Below are 17,657 nucleotides of genomic sequence, written 5' to 3'. Positions count from 1 at the left end.
GGGGTTAAAAAAGGTCAAAGTTGAAATAATTAATGTCGTGTGTGTACGGCTCTGGTAATTTCTACCTTTATGCGAAAATTTGAAATTTGACGCCTGCTAATCAATGACGAAATCCGTTTGAAATTTTTATAATGGTTTTCTTATATATTTTTTCTAAACAGGTATATTCATATATATATATACCATATATAATTTTAATTTGATTTTGGTTGAAAGTATTTTTATTTCAAATCTCCGATTAGATTCCCTTATCAAAATGTACGATTATAAATAATATCATTAATCATTAAGTTAATTTGATGGTTTTTTTATTTGTTTGAAGTCATTAAGAGTTAAAAAAAATAATCTTTTTTGATATAAGTTATATTTAAAATTGACTTAACCACTTTAACAATAATATTCTTTTAATTAGTTTTAATAAAATGGTATAAAAATATTTTCATATATATAAATAAAAAATTAATATTCTTCAAATTAATTTAAATAAAGGCTAAAACTGCACCTTAAGGCACATATTTATTTACACATATCATATACAGTGAAAACTATCGTAACAGACATTGCTATTAAATAAAAAATATTTTTTAAAGAGATTTTTCGAACAGTAGTGAACTACAACAACAAAAATTCATTTTATATTATTTTAATTAATTGAATTTTTGACTGACCATACAGCTGTTTCGAGTATTGCCAAATACCCATCATCAGTGGACTTGGAAATAGTTCTTGTATTTAATTATTCGTAAATAGTTTTTTGTGACAGAAATCGAACTCGTGTCCTGCCAAATTTGAAGCTCAGAGTCAGCGCTCCTTACCCAAGTGACCCAAAGCTGTACTTGATTTTTATGTTCGAATTTTTTTGGAGTTTTTCAATTTGTTGTGAAAGTTCATCAACAAATTCCTTTGCTGTGTTTATATTAGAACGAAATCATAAACCAGCTGTAGAATAATTGTATTAATTAATATTATTTTTATTTTTTATTTGTTAAATTCTAATATAAACACACCAGATAAATTTGTTAATAAAACTTTCACAGCAAATTAACAAAACTCCAGAAAAATGTATGAACATAAAAAAATCAAGTACGGCTTCGAGTCAGTTGGTTAAGTAGTGCTGACTCTGAGCTTCAAATTTGGCAGGGCATCAGTTCGATTCCTAGTACTTGCGCAGTCTTAAAAAATTATTTACGAATAATTAAATACAAGAAATGGTCTACGTATTGAATATAATATTTTTTTTTTCATTTAATTAAAAATTTCAAATAAATTTTAATACATACATTGGAAAAGCAAGTACATAGATAGCTTATACATAAAATTTTTGTCAAATAAATCGCGTTCATCTCAATTATACAACATCCTTCGACTAATTGCTATGAAATAATTTATATATTTGGTATTTAGTAAAATTGTTATAATAAGCGTAAAATTTTTTAACAATAAAATAAAATTTATTGCATTTTTAGAAAATTTTTATTTATGATCCTTTTTCATAATTTTTTACATTACCACCCCAGTTTAATGTTTTGAACACAATAGTTAGACCGCAAATAACGCAAATTGTAGTGCTTAACCCTTTCCATACCAGCAGAAGGAAAAAAGAGAGAGAACTAATAGATTATATATTTTATATGAGCAATTAAAGTAGCGCGAAACCATAATTTTTGAGATTTATGACAAAGTAAAATAGTTGTGCTTGTAAGAGCGAAAACTTGGGAGATAAACATGAAAATTTAACATTTATTAGGTGCGACCATTGCAGGATAAATGCAGTGGCAGGAAGCAGGAGCAGTGCAAGGAGCAATATGGCAATTTTGCACAGTGGCAAATTTTTGCAAATAAATCATAGAAATAATTTTTTATAAAAAATTTTATAACAAGCAAAAAAAACACAAGCTGGCAAAAGTGTTTGGCTATACCACTTCGTAAAAGCGTAAAGGACTACAGTAGTCCTTGAAAATCCTTTTCAATCTTTCTCATATCTCAGCTTTAGAATCTTCCTAGGACGTACTTACTTAAGTGATTTCTAATTTGTAAGGCAATACTACATATAGTCGTGAGGCAGTTAAAAGACATGTTAATTGTGTGTGTTAAGTCAAGTGTAAGAAAATCAATGTGAAAAAGGATAATTTTAACCTTTCTTCTCGGATGACAGCAAGGGTTTAACAATAGTAAACATTTATTAAGTAGCGAAATTGTAATTGATACAATTTGTAGACTAAGTGCAGTTACAGTGAAAAAAAAATGTATAAAAATTTCATTTAACAAAAGATGTCATATGCCATAAATGAGCATTTCCTTAAGCATCCTTTTATGCAACATGTCAGTTTAAATTTTTTCGTAGTTTAAATAATGAAATTCAAAAGTTAAGTCATGTAGAAAATTGCGCTCTATTTAATAAAATTGATACAAAACATATTTGATCCGAAAAGGATAAGACATTAGCTGAGCGTAGTTAATAGAAAACAGAGGTAAGTCCATAGTTTGTTTGTGAGAATTAACAAATGCATCCTTAAATGATATAAACAACGTTTAAATTAAGAAAAGGCAATTTCAAAACAATTTGCTTTTTTAAATAGAAAAAAATATTTTTCAACTGTGACTTTATTTCATTCCTAATACAATTATATCATTTTTATTATAAGTCAAAAGCTGCATTGCGATGAGTATAGATGCATCGTCTGTAGCCTTATATACGAACCCTACACGGATATTATGTTACAGCCATTTATTTATTCTATATAATCATAGTTTTAAGTATATTGTTATAAAGTTTGTTGCCTTCCAGTTTTTCTTTTACGAAATCGATCATTATTGTTAAAAAAATCAAACTTATTTAGGTGAGACCACTGACTACAAACAACTGTTAAACACAGCGATTAAGTCCATTAGTCTTGGATGAGACAATTTCTTATTTGACGCAAAGTTACACTACAAATAAACGCACTGGTTAATATATTTCTTTTCCTAAAATCTTAGACTAATAAAATACAAAGACAGTTTCTCACCGAATGTGGATGGACCTACACTATCAACCCACTGGTCTACAATATTCTTTTCTTTTCAAAACCATATGTCAGGAACATAAAAGACCAATATAAAACAAGTTTATTTAGGTTTAGATAGTATCTCAGACTACAATCGTCTGTAAAATCACCTAAAAAAATCTCTATGTCTATTTGACTTAGTGAAAGTAGCATTTACTCACTCTTTTTAGATGAAAAATTTTGTTATTTGGCTTAGATTTTCGCTTTAAATTCACTTTTAGATAATTTTGTTAAATTACAACCATCGGTAACGTAGCTTAACAAAAAATCCGTAAATCGGTTCAGTGAAATAGTACTTAATCACTCACGTATTACTTTTCCTGATAACTTGGTTAGAGTTACTTTTAAAGAATACACAAAACAAAACAGAATCCGTTAAGAGCACATTTGCGGACTATTACTTGGTACTTTAGATTACAGTCATCTGTAAAGTAACTCGATTAAATCAGTAAGTCTGCTCGGGCTAATAAACATACCATACATTTGTTCTTCTGGAATGTTTTTTTTTTCTTTTACGTGGTTTATTGAAACAGTAGTTGGCAAATGGACTTTTAAATGGAAGAAATCAGGGCCAATTAAGAACAGCTTTAGCGCACTGTTATTTTTGACACCCCAGTTTACAATCATCTATAAAATAGCTTGATTAAGTCCGTAAGTCTGTTAGTGAAAGTACCGTTAATTTATTCTTCTTGGATGATACATTTTAGTTTCTTTTTTTTGAAGCGGATCATTAAAATAGTGATCGGCCAATTTCTTGACTTTTAAAGACTATTCAAAAGGAAGCAGGATTAAATAGGAGCAATTTTGCGTACTATTATTTGGTACCTCAAATTGCAATTAACTTCAAAATAAACCGATAAAATCTATAAGTTTGCTGAGTTAAGCGAAAATAGCTTATATTACCTTTTCTTGAATGAGATACTTTTTTTACTAATCTTTGATCAACACTAACATATAACAGCAATGATCTGCACTTATTAATACTTCTGATTTCCTGATAACTAAGTTAGAGTGATTTTCAAAGAATAAGTTAGAACCAACTAATGGATCATTTAATTAATTTTAGGTAAGATATTCAGCAATAGTCTTTTTAAGAAAGAAAGCATCCCTTATAGAAACTTAAGGGAGAAAATTAAAATTATTATTCATTTACTTTCTACATATTCAGTTCTTATAGCACTATTATTATTAAATAATAGGCTATGAATGCACTCCGACGTAAGAGATCTATTGTGCTCTATAGCACTATTACTATACAATCGAATTTTTCAAAAAATAAGTTCGGGACATTTTTCTGAAGTAACTTTGAGTTTTATACCGATTTTACATTTTATACTGAAATACTCATAGAGTCGACCGTTGTTTAGTATTGAGCTTAAGCTTACAGAACCATAACTTTTAACTTATCACTATCTCATACTTGTCTTATGAATTCCAAACATTATACTTCTTGATCATATTTTGATTATATTTTTTGATTATGATTAGTGTCATTTCAAAAAAAAAGTGAATAAGTGACAAAAATCCTGAAACTTGAGCATTGAAAGTTTGTGCCGCCTTGACTACTTGTGGAACAATATAATTAATCATCGTATATAATTTGACAGGTACGAGTTCTAAGCCTGGCACTTGCAGTATAAACAAATTATATACGAACTATAAACTAATCAAGAAATTAGAATATTTCCTAAGACCACTGATGATGAGTACTTGGCAATGCTCGAAACAAAATTCTTGTTGTTGTCTTTTCATTTCTATACGAACCCTTCTAACTTTTCAGAAGTTTCTTTCCGTTATAAGAAGCATCACTTTCGACAAAAAAATTAACATTATTTTTAATTTTAATAGGAAATTTTCAATATATTTTTCATTGTGAAATATTTTAAAACACTAGACCGATTCGAATAGCAAAGAAAGGCGAAGACAAAAATTTTTCATTTAATTTATTGAAATTTGGCTGACCATACAACGCTGTTTCGAGTATTGCCAAGTACTCTTCATCAGTGGTCTTTGGAAATAAACGAATTTTATTTAATTAGTTTATAGTCCTTATATAATTTGTTTGGACTGTAAGTGCCAGGCTTACAACTCGTGCCTGTCAAATTAGAAGCGATGACTAATCGTGTTTATCCACAAGAAGTCAAGGCTGCACAAACTTTCAATGGTCAAGTTCCAGGTTTTTATTGTCACTTATTTTTTTTTTATTTAATTAGTGACACCAACCAAAGCACTTGCCGTGCTTTAAACTAGAACGAGCTTATAAACTTCAGCTTTATTTTGGAAACACAAGTTCAACGAATTGAAAGTCAACTTTTGGGTTCGCCTATTCTTTATTTTTTCAATGCTAATCTTTTTGTAGAGACATTTTGTAATGCATATTGTTTTACTTACTGTGTATGTAAAGCGACCATTCTGGTGCTTTTTACAAAGAAGCTATGCTATGTTATTCTACAAATCAGCTTTCGCGGTTATGCGAAATTTCCAAAGACCACTGATGAAGAGTACTTGGCAATACTCGAAACAGCGTTGTATGGTCAGCCAAATTTCAATAAATTAAATAAAAAATTTTTGTCTTTGCCTTTCTTTGCTATTCGAATCGGTCTAACTTTTAAATAGTTTCTTTCGTCATAAAAAAGACACGCCATTATCGGCAAGTAAAAATTTACCTTATTTTAAAACACTTTTTAATTACATATTAACATAAAAAAGATTTCTTGATGTATTCAAAAGTATTCAAAAAATACCCTTATGTATGAGTTTTCACGTCCCCTAAGCAGCAGCACCCTCTCTCTATGAGCATCTTTTCTTTTGTATTTTCTATTTGTTTAGGTTGGGAAAACGCTGCTGCGGTTGATAATTATGACAGCTTCAATATGAAAATATATCTGCGATTTACGGCTTTTAAAAGAATTTAATTTCAAAATACTTGATTATATTCCTTAAATAACAACACAACAACAACATGTAAATAAAAACAAAAGTTTCACTGATATTTTCGAAATGACAAAGAGGAAAATGTTTATAAGCTTAAAAACTTCGCATTGAAGAAAAATTTATTTTCTTAAAGCGAAAAGCAGATAAAAAGATACTTTATTTGGGTTACATTTTTATATATTCTGTGTAGTGTTAAAGACGAGGATAATGTGTTCTGTTCCCTGTCACTTTCACTTACACATCAAAAGTCTTTGCTAGTTTTCTTTCATGTGTGACCCACTTTGAAGTACCTCGTAAGTCTGTTCAAACGTTTGAAGTACTTGATTTACCCTGTGGCAACTCTGTGACTGCCAACAACCAGCAGCAGCCAATATGGAATGTAAAGTGGCTAATTAGAGGCGCAATTCAGGTGACTCCTTTAGTCAATGTTTACATGTACGAAATTGAAAATTTTTGTTACAATATGTCAACGCTTCGGTATTAGAAAGGAAAATGAGGTTACGAGAGTGACGCAAACAAGTGAATATTTTATGATAACAGATACATCCTGTATTCATAGAATGTCCTTGTGTTGGAATGAAAGTTACCAATAAGAATCTGTATGTATGTAAGTGGTTTAAAACTTGTAGCAAAGTTTATAAATGCATTTAAATATTTTATTTTAGTTTAAAAATTTATGAACTGTTTAGAGAAAAATCTGCTATAAAGGTTTCGAGTATACGGTATACAAAAAATTAAATAAATTTTTAAAATACTCGTATATAAAAAAAGTCTTATACAAAAAAAAATATAGTATAATAACCTTTGTGTAGTAAATAACATTTTAATTTTTAATAAATAAAACACAAACCTTCTAGATTCGATTTTATACACAAAGGAAAACTACTTTCCTTTGCTACTACAAAGGAATAGTATTGAAATTGAAAAAAATAAAAATAATTATAATTAATTAATTCAATTATTTTATAATTGGTTTACGATTTCATTCTAATATAACACAGAAAGTGAATTTGTCAAGGAATTTTCACAGCAAAAGGTTCGAACACACAAGTCAAATACGGCTTTGGGTCAGTTGACTAATGAACACTGACTCTGAGCTTCATATATGGCAGGGCACGAGTTCGTTTTCTGGTACTTACAGTCTCAAAAAATTATTTAAAAATAATTAAAAACAAGAACTATTTCCAAGACCACTGATGATGGGTATTTTGCAATACTTGAAATAGTTTTACGGTTAGCCAAAAACTCAACTATTTAAAATTAAAATTTGTTGTTGCAATTCACTACTGTTCGCAAGTCTCTCTATTGTATACAATAGTTTAAATTGAGTGAAATAGTTAAAAAAAAAAAAATTAAAAAAAATTAAAAAAAATTAATTAAAAATAAAATTTTGTTGTTGCAATTCACTACTATTCGAAATTCCTCTACTGTATACATTAGTATCTATTCAGTGATACTGTCGTCATTACTGACGTTTAGATCAAATTTAGCAAAAGTTTTTTGTTTATATTTAAACATTTTTTTGAAGATTATTTGATTACTTCCTAAATTGAAGTATTATATTGTTGTAAATAAAGAATCTGAATAAACTTGGAAATAGTTTTCCAATAAGAATGTCAGTTTAGTTTGGATGTCAGTAAATTGTATTATGTATTATTATTAGAGGAAATTGTGTGTTTGCGTTTGATGAACGCAATAAAAACGGTTATTCAAATATAGAGCCAACTATTTAATTATTTTTAGGGATCCAGCGATCGCGAACGACCACGTCGAATTGTGAAACATACGCCACAATATGTTTAATTATGCGTACTTAAAATGTATGCAATTTTAAATAATTTTAATAAGAATATAGAACATTTCTATATCTATTTTTATGTTTTATGAAATTGTTAGCTCCAATAATTTCATTGGTTAGTGCTGCAAATGCATTGACTTGGTTACTAAACCGCATTGTTATAGATTTCAAGCATAAATTGCATGCACTCTGCAGTAGCAGCATGAAAAACTCATAAAATTTAGTATAGGACATGGACATGCTCGTATAATAAAACTCTGCAGGATATCACTACAGTAACCAACATCAATGATAGCACTTGAAAAGATTTTTAGAAAATGTGTTAATGTACAAGAAGAACAAGAAGCAAAACGACAGGAAGACAAAACTGCAAGATAAAATATGAAAAGCACATTTTGCATCTTAACAATTCATCTTTAATGCCAGCAATATTCTCCTCAGCATTGCTCAAAATGCATTGAATTACTAAGGATGAAAGCAAGGTGTTTTCAGTTTACAGTAAGAAAACTGAAAAAAATTTTTCAAAAAAAAATACTTTTACATCACCACAAAAGAAAATTGCGTTATTGCTCATAAATTGCAAATGAAATGAGCCAAAACGAATCCTTACTAGCCATTATCACACCAACACCCGTAAAGAGTATACGAGTGAGTATCACAGTGATGTGCTCCATAGAAATGCTTATTGCGTACTGTTTTATTGTAATGTCATAATCTATATGACAACATTTTAAAATCAATTGCAGAAATCAGATACGTGATAATATAAAAATGCTCATAATTTCAAATCTGTTGATTCTGGTTTTGTTGAACTCACTGTGAGGTCTTAAATCATAGCGAGCATATGATAGCCTAGACATGGCTTTCGTTGGAATAAAATCAATTACATGATATGAGGTAATCTAATAATTTATATAAAAATAATTGTGTCAGTTGACAGTTTTAAGTATCTGAAGGATATAATTATTTTGAAATGAAAAAATACAAGGCAATAAATATTATAAACAGTTATTGCTGAAGTAAACGTAAGTGAGGATAGAAAAAATTTATAGTTTCCTTTGTTATAGATAGTCATCTGCGGGTGAAATTATGGAAGCGATATCGAAGTCTTAATTATAGTAAACAAATTGTAGTTAAAGTTAATTTTTTTGTAGTAAGTCAACAGTTCATTGAACATATAAAATATTAACTAAAATTAATTTCACATCTAGCACTATCTCATATCAGAGTAATCACTAAACGTACGGGGCGGTACTCGTATGCAAATCTTAGATCAGTCATTGAAAAATCATGCAGGTTATGAGGAATACACAAATTAGACAGTGAGATGGGTGTGACTCTGCAGAAATCCTCCACCTATCAAAGAGTAAAAGTGCCCAGATGAGTTAATTCGAAAAAGGCTCAACATTTGATTCAGTGAATTCAAGAATATATATATAAGCTGATCAATAATATAAATACAAAAATAAGCAATTTTTTAAACAAATTACTCTACATTTTAATTCGATGCCATGTCAGCGACATTTCACCGTTTTAGTCATCTTGGTTGTCCATACGAGGTTATGGTGTTAACAGCTTCTGTGTTTACACGTTTCAGCAACTTCAGTTTGTGGCATATTTCTTTCGTTTTTAGTATTCCTTTAACGACTGTGGACAATTTTAGATCGCGGTGTATATCGCTATTCCTTATGTACCATGACGCTTTTAATATGTTCCGTAGAACCTTTTTCTAGAAACGTTGCATTATTTCGACGTTACTTTGACCAGCGCTCCCCAATAGTTCAACGAAATTTGATTGTACACCAGAATCTTGCTTTGCATAGATATTGTGGATTGCAACCATTGCAGCCATTCCATTTGTCACAACTTCATACCAAGTTCAGTTCGTTTGTTTCTTATGTCTTCCTTCCATTGAAGTTTTGCCTCTAGAGTTATGTTAAATATTTTGCATATGGTATCTTAGTATCTTGGATCGAAACAGAGAAGTATTATATTTTTTTATTTGTAAAATCAACATGAACAGATTTAGCAGAATTCAGTTTAATACGACATCTTTTTGTTCAATTGTCTAACGAATCTGTAGAAGTTTGTAATTTGGCTATTGATTCTTCAGCAGAGTCAGCAATCGCCAAAATTGCAGTATCATCTGTAAATGTTGCAATTTTACTTTCAGGTGTTATTGGTAAGTCCATAGTGTAAATAAGGTAGTGGACGGAGTACATTCCCCTGACGTACACTACCAGCTTTTATCGCAGATAGATTTGAGTACTAGTTTTCGTGTTTTTTATAAAAAGACATCGTGATAATATGTTTCTAGGATAATATGTTTCTAGCTTACTCAGAATATATTTGTGCCAGACTCTGTCGAAAGCTTATGCGGCATCGAAGAATACAATAGAAAACACTTTTTTACCTTCAATAGCTCTTCCAATTTCAGCGACAATGTGGTATACTTGATCTACAGTCGAATGCTTACATATATAGTCACTAATCTAATCTATAATCTCTAAAGTTTTTATAAGCTTAACAATAAAAAAAATATCGAGAATGCCAAAAAAAAAAAAGAAAAATTTCATAGTGATTGCTACGAGACTTATCGAAAAGGAAACTTGAATACTGAAGAGTTTAATCAATATTATTATAATTAAAGATTTAGGTAAACAATATCTCCAGATTATTTGTTCAATATAACAGTTTTTGTTATTTTCACAGATTTATTACTACACACACATAAATTTTAATGAATTTGGGAAACAATTTAGGATAAAGGTATGAAGAAAGCTTGACAAACATAATGGTTAAATATTTATAAAATTATTGGTTCCCTTACTGGGCTCCTATTAGCTACAACTTTCTAAGATTAGACTAAATAATACCGACAAATACAGTTTCTATAATTATGGATTTTATCTGCTCATGCCCTGCTGTTGTCAACATTGAGTGTAACACCTTTATTTGACTCTCATTGAATCATATAAGGATAGGATTAAGAACACTAAGTAGTCTTTCTTTATGTCGATAAGTGGATAACTTTACTTCATCTTAACAGATAGAGAGAGATGAGCACTGGCAGACAGACTAAACTCATGATGCCGAACCCGTTAGCCAGGGAAGCGATAAAAGTGCTTAGCTATCCGCGGAGCACGCTAAACTAGCTGACCTCACTAATTACTGGACAAGGAAACTTCAAGTATTCCCTCGAAAAAATAGCACTTGCTGACGCGAAGACACTTGCAGACTATGTCTAGAAGAAAAGGAGACAGCGGTGCATATATTGTGTCAATGTCTAGCACTAGCAAGCAGGATGATGACTGTCTTGGGACACCATTGGATTGATGATGAATTGGCAGGCAACATCAAACCAAATGAGCTGTTTGCAGTAACAAGAGATGTAGTTATGCGAATGGAAGCCACGCTAGTTTTAACTTAATAACGAAATCCATGGTCTACTTAAATTATAAGCAAAAAAATATCTACGCAGTATGAGTAATTTATTATTTTAGTATTACTATTTTTTATTTTAGTTCAAAAATAAATATACAACTTAAGTATACCTAACAAAATCTTTTTCACATATACAAATAAGTCAAATCAAGATAAAACTTTACTGATACTTTGCTTCATTTACAGTAAGCGGAACGAATTCACATCTATAACCCTAAGGATAATGAATGAGGATTAGTAAAATTGATTAAGAAATCGTCAAGGCTAATAAAATTTATTGTTGAAATGAGGTGTTGATTGACATTCAACGTTGTTGTTTAGTGCAATACAATAGAACAAAAAATGTACAAAAAAAAAAAAATTTTAAAATATTGATGTATAGTTTATAGCCAACGTGGAACCATCAGAATCGGAATCGGCAACAAAACCAGCTGGTTTAAGAATTTACAACAAATGAGACAATTTCGTTCTATTAAGAAAATTCTAATCGACATTTATGCATTTTGTTGTAGAGTCAAAACCAATGTAACGACAAAATGCACTATATTGTTAGGATGCATTTCTGTTGCTCACAGAATGGTTTCAACTGCAACGAACTGAACGCTGGTCGTACAAGGATTAGTTGACGGAAAGTGCAGAGGACCTCCCGTTGACCGCACGCTGTGAGGGCTCGTGTTGGAATAGTTTCTTTATGCGATGCCTATTTGAAAATCGCCTTGCTCGAGCACAAATGTCTAATTCCAGTTATTCGAACGAAACCTATTTTCATTGTGGCACTCAGCCAACGCGTTTTGAATAGAAATAAGATATCCTGCTGGCGCTTTGAGCTGGTCGAACGCGTTTCATGCATAGTCTATATTCTGTACCCTTTTTTTTTTTGCTGCTTCATATCTTTTGTGAAGCCTTCGATTTAAATCCGATTAAATCTTTTTAATTATGATTTATTGCCAAAGTATTTTGGTTAAAGATTTTTTTTTTATTTGAGAAAACTTAAACAAGTAACGATTTTTGTTTACACAAAACAAAAAAGACAAATCGCTTAGCAAAAAAAAAATAATTATTTTAAAAAAATAATAGTTATCACATATTTCAAGTAGTTGCAAATACTTTTAGATATTGTCAAATATTTATCAAAAGTAGTCTTTGCAAATATTTCCCAGTTGGTGAACATTAAACTTGCATCCTTTAAGTTCCAAGCACAGAGTCATCTACTAGATGATCGAGCAAAAGTTGCATTTGATTGACGTTGATCTTACTTGAAGTTCTCATAATTGTTTTTTCCTGTTTGTAAACAAAAATCCAGAACAGAGACCTGGCCGTTATCTCTTGCATCGATGAATAAGCTCTAGACCTTTAAAATGTGGTACTACCGACGCATGCTGAAAATAAGCTGAACAGAAAGAACAATATAGAGTCATCATAGAGACAGAAATATTAGGGACATTAGGGATACAATTTGAGACATCCGTAAAAGTAAGGACTACTAAAATTAATTATTGAAGGTAGTATTGAAGGACCCTAGAAGACGAAAGATATCATGGCTGAAGAATTTACGTTAATAGTTCAATTAAAGTAGAAGATCACTTTTTCGACAGATTGTAGATAAAGTCAAAGTCGCAATCATTTTAGCCAGTGTTCGAAACGGATAAGGCTAGGTGCCTTGAACAAAAATCCACTTGTTGTGCTATTTGAAAAACAAACGCATAAATGACGGCTACATAAATGTTAAATGTTTACAGATGTTATCTATTAACTAAATTGCTATATTTGAAAATATAATATGGAGATCAGTACTTACAGTGTTCAAATTATGGAATATAAATTTAATATTTTAACAGAGAACTCACCTGAAAATACAAGAAAAGTAAGAAATTTATTAATTTTTAAAATAAATTAAGAGTAACTCACTTAAATTAAATAAGAAAATATATACAGACTATAATTATATAAGGACTATAAACGAATTCAAAAGAAATGCGATTATTTCCTAAGACCACTGATTATGAGTACTCGGCAATACTCGAAATAGCGTTGTATGGTATTAACTAAAATTTTAGTGCTTGTTTTTTCTTTGCTTTTCGAATCACTCTAAAATTAAAAAAAAAAATAAAAATATATATATATAGCTTCCAGCTTCATTTCAGCTAATTAACTTTAAAAAAAAATTTTTCCTAATGTTTTGGGCGTTTGATATTGTAAATGACTTTAAATTTATTCAGTAACCACAGTATGACACAAGTAATTTGTTTAATGTTAAATACTGGACTCCAGTATATCGTTCATAATTCAGTTAAGATGTTTTACTGTTCAGCTTCTTTAACTTTCCAACTACAATCCATGAATTTTATGGAAAATAGTGTAGATCATCTGAAGTATAAAATGATGTCCACAGAAGCAACTTATCTAAGATTTTAAAAGTAAACATTTTTCCTATATAGGAGAAAATCCTTCAAAATCATATTCTTATTAAAACACGTTTTACATTTAATCTAATCAATTTCAAATAAAATATATTTATTCTTTATATTAAACACAAAAAGAATTACTCCATATGACATGTATAATATCTCAGGCTGGATTGATGTAAACAATTGTTTAAGCGTCTTGAGCTTTTCCAAAATACGCGAACAGTTAATATATATTAAATATATCTATTTTATAAAGGTTAACACTTTAGTACAGTAATTTCTTATTTATATAGATGTTTTGAGAAAAGTTTTGTTAGGATTGCCATAATAGCTTTATTATAGCATTAAAATATTTTACAACAAAATGATTAATTTTGTTACGCATTTTTAAATAATGCTTGAGTAATAGAATAGTTAGACTATACAATTCGAATTTATTATAATAATTTATAAAAAAGATGTCACATAAAAGCCTATTCTTTGATTCGTAATTGAAAACATTGATGATTTAGTATCTTAATGAATGAACTTCTAGCAAAACTTTTGAGGTGGAGTTTCGTCAGCTACCGCAAAATGATAAGATTTGTTTTACTTTGAATATATTTAATAAACTTAGTTGGAATAAAGGTTGAGAAGGCAAATTAAATCTACCAAAAAATCTACCAGTTTAAATATGTATTTCTAAACTATTGGTTCTCCATCTATGATGATAAGAATGTGTTGTCATCTTATGATCATGGATTAGCATCAAAAAGTGCTTGCCCTGAACACAAAGCAAGCTTTCTTTGAAGTAAAGGTAGGTAAGATCAACATTAGTATATCTTAAAAATGTTACTATATATAATATCGCAGTTTTTTTTAAGGTTGATAACAACCGTGAACAATTACAAGCAAGGATGACAGCAAGTGTTCATTATAAATGGTTTTATTCTTTATACGAGAATTATATCTTATACCTCTTATCGGCACTTGGGGGTTATCGGCAATTGTGGCTTATCGATACCTGTTGTGTTGTTTATGATCTCACCCATACTATGTCTAATTATGACTCACTTAAGAAATAAGCCAATTTAACTGAAGAAACAATAATAAACAGCGGTAAATTGATTAATTCAAACTTTATAATATATAACATAAGTCATACTGCCTACCAGATACCAGAGACTAAACGCGGCCTGATTTTATTTCTTTGTTATCAAAGTAATGTGAGATTTATTACAATTTTATAAAGTATATTTATTTTTTGGTCATTTTAATTAAGTTTTAATTTAAATAGATTTTTTGATTTATACAAAAATGTTTTGTAAACATTATTTTACTATTTATAATAAAAGAAAGTGAAATTAAAAGAACTCTTAACAAATGGGTTCTTTAGGCAAAATATCGCCAGCCAAACCAAGAATTATAGCAATCAATTCTGGCATTGAAATATTTTTCAAAAGACTATTCAAAGGTGGTTGTATTAAGTTCTCCAGAGCAGCGCTCATAGCCTCTGCGTTGTCTTCTTCAAACATAACTTTAAGAAATTCTTCAATCCAAGAATCAAAAATTTTCGAATAAAATGCACTATTCATAAAACCAGTAGATTTTGACTTAGCACCACCCAACTCCAAGTTGAACTTGAAAGCCCAGGCATGTAGGCCACCGTTCAATGAGGGTCGCAACTTAAAACTGCCATATGCACGAAGATTTTGGAATTCCAACTGCATGTTACCATCGCCATAGAAATTCAAAGGTGGACCAAACATACTTGTTAAAGCATTCATTTTGTAAGCACTTTTCATCAAAATACTTCCGAAATTGAAATCGAATGTCAATTTTTGAAACACATTATTCCAACTCAGCACCACAACATCAAATTCATCTAAGCCAGTCACAGTAAGGTCTGTTAAGTTGCCTCGTACACTAGAACCAAAACGGAGTAAATTATTAAACATTTTCTGCTTCGAACGATTTTGCATTTTGCTGTCGACATACTTACTTCCAGTCTCCTTGATTAATAGCAAATTCCTTAAATTCTGCTTGATAAGGTGCTAAAGGTGGTATACCAGCGTCAGCATAACCACAACGCATTTGCAATCTAAGAAATTCGATAAACTCACGTAATTCATCGTCGAAAAGCGCACGACTACTCGAGCGTTTGGTTATGGCCACAGCATCTGTCGTTTGCCAAGTCAAATTTTGCAAAATGCATACAAAGAGAAAAAATACTAATATTTGACGCATTTTTATAGTAGAAAAAAATTGCAACTATTTTCAAAAATTTAGTCAGTTTATGTTGAGGCATTTGTTTGTTCAACATTTCGAATAAAATTATAATCGTTTTCTGATAGCGTAATATTGCGATTAGATTTGATTTAATAGTTAATCTCTATTTTACTGCAAAAAAATTGAATTGCGCTGAAAAGTATGCTACATATATTGTAGCGATGTGATTAAGGCATTTCTATAAGTTACGAAAGATACAAAATTCTGATAAGAAATTGAAACTATGAATTTTCGTCAGTCAAACTGCACTATTCAATACCCTGCACACATATATATACTAATTGATATATATATATACTAATATATATATTAATGTATATATATAATGATAATAGTGAATTTAATAATTGTTCGAATAATATATAAATAAGTATATGCTTTTGTATTCATAGAAATATTTATATATATATATATATATATATATATTATTACAATTATTAAATTCATTATTACCATTATCATTATTATCATTCATTATAATTCTGAATGCAAATTATATTTAAATATATATTTAATTTAATTTAAATATTAAATTTAGTTATATCGAATTTAAATATGTAAGTATATATATATAAGACCATATTTCTATGAATGCATATGCAAATACTTATTTATATATAATGTGAACAATTATTATATGCAGAATAAAAGACAATATTTTTTATTATAATGCATGGGAAATTTACACTGCGACTTAGAAATCTATTTTACCGCCCTTCATGGAATTATGTAGTTCCAAGTTCCAAGTTGAAATGCGTCTATTAATTATAATAGGCGTATTCGGTGGCTCGCAAGTACGGCAAAAAACAGCAAGTTGTTGGCCTATGCAGGCCTATACTGGCCGCAATGTACGCAAAACAACAACACTATTTTCTCTACCTCGGTCAGTAAAAAAAAAAATGTTACCAACGCAATAAGCGAACTATTGTGAACCTTCATTGAAAATTCCAACGAATAGTGCAATCAAATGCCAAAAATTGAGGAAATAAAAATTCAAACAGAATTCAAAAATTTGAAAAATCTTGAAAAGTAACGAAGAAATAATAAGAATGGAGAAATCGTAAGTATTAAGCACATTGAATTTTTTATTATGCATACATCTTTGATTCGGCACCTGTTACGCTGTCGTAGACGTGTTTTGAGTTATTTTGGCAGCATTTTTTAAACATTTCCTTACATTAATTCAATAAACCTTTCTGACAGCTAAATTTATATGCAAAATTGAATGCCTAAGGACACCTCTATTTCCCAGTACATAACATATCGATACATCTCTATTATTTCACGCATTGCATCGATGTTATTTGGTGTAACAGCTATTTTTTGGACGACCTTCACTAAATTCGTTATGGAGAAAATGATGACCACGCTCGAACTTATTGAACCAACGTTTTACATTCGATGGATTTGGCGTTTCATCAGTAAATATCGAACTAAGTAGATCGATGCATTATTTTCTGATTAATCTGCATCAAAAATTGAAAAAAATTATGACATGAAAATGTCATAAAAATGAAATTATTTAATTTTACTTTTTCTCAGACACGAGTAAATGAATACATAGATAAATAACATTAAGTGCTAGAGCCGTGGATATACTATTTAGAATAATTATCAGAAAAGTGCTACGAAAAAGTTAATAACTTTTAAGTCAATTATAGGCTCTTAATCCTTTTTAAATTTTGGCGTATACTAAAAATTCCTAATATTTAATAATAATAATAATAATAATAATAATAATAATAATAATAATAATAA

General features: G+C 29.7%; 2 protein-coding genes across 2 annotated transcripts in view; both read right to left on the bottom strand.

Moving 5' to 3' along the window:
- LOC119689530 (centaurin-gamma-1A) overlaps positions 1-17,657 on the bottom strand; it is a 424,668-nt gene that overhangs the window by 186,645 nt on the left and 220,366 nt on the right. The gene's annotated exons all lie outside the window — the stretch shown is intronic.
- Positions 14,950-15,876, bottom strand: LOC119689536. Its single transcript, XM_038104380.1, has 2 exons — positions 15,613-15,876; positions 14,950-15,536 (listed from the first exon to the last, which is right to left on the bottom strand). Exons 1-2 carry the CDS (start codon positions 15,855-15,857, stop codon positions 14,987-14,989), a joined length of 795 nt encoding a protein of 264 aa, XP_037960308.1. The 5' UTR covers positions 15,858-15,876; the 3' UTR covers positions 14,950-14,986.

Source organism: Teleopsis dalmanni, chromosome X (assembly GCF_002237135.1).
Source record: "Teleopsis dalmanni isolate 2A chromosome X, ASM223713v2, whole genome shotgun sequence".
Lineage (NCBI taxonomy): Eukaryota > Metazoa > Arthropoda > Insecta > Diptera > Diopsidae > Teleopsis > Teleopsis dalmanni.
Note: the sequence above shows the minus strand (reverse complement) of the source record. Positions and strands in the feature narration are given on the sequence as shown.